Source organism: Mesitornis unicolor, unplaced genomic scaffold, assembly GCF_000695765.1.
Source record: "Mesitornis unicolor isolate BGI_N332 unplaced genomic scaffold, ASM69576v1 scaffold40758, whole genome shotgun sequence".
Lineage (NCBI taxonomy): Eukaryota > Metazoa > Chordata > Aves > Mesitornithiformes > Mesitornithidae > Mesitornis > Mesitornis unicolor.
Window position 1 is genome coordinate 18,090 of NW_010203232.1, and position 371 is coordinate 18,460.

Here is a 371-nt window from a genome sequence, read left to right on the forward strand (position 1 = left end):
CCCCGCGGCCGGGTTTTAGCCATAGAGCATGGAGGAGCCAAAGGACACCAGGAGAGTGACTGACAGCAGGGGGAAGGTGAGGTGCTGGGAGAGAGGAGGAGAGATCAGCACAGCCCTGAGGGCCAACGTCACACATGGCAAGAGCTGCGTTGGGTCATTGCCCCTTTGCTAGCAGAGATGTCCCTATCCCAGAGTGAAGAGCCCAGTGTGACAGAGCCCTGTGCTGAGCACCGCCCCAGGCCACTGCCCAGCACCCATCCTGGCTGACCTGGCTCTCCCGTGCCTGGTCTCGTGGCTGTGGCATGAGGCTTCTCCCCAGCAGGGGCCCAGCTCAGGCTGCTGCCCAAAGCACCCCTGCCCTGGGCTGGGGG

The 371-nt window shown here is 64.2% G+C and overlaps 1 protein-coding gene across 1 annotated transcript in view; it reads right to left on the bottom strand.

Annotated features, from left to right (window-relative positions):
* LOC104545486 (solute carrier family 2, facilitated glucose transporter member 9-like) overlaps positions 1-115 on the bottom strand; it is a gene marked incomplete at its 5' end in the record, with an annotated part of 6,337 nt that extends 6,222 nt beyond the window's left edge. Inside the window, 1 exon segment of the mRNA XM_010190635.1 lies at positions 6-115. Coding sequence (XP_010188937.1) covers positions 6-115 — 110 coding nt within the window.
* Between the last annotated feature and the right edge of the window lie 256 nt (positions 116-371).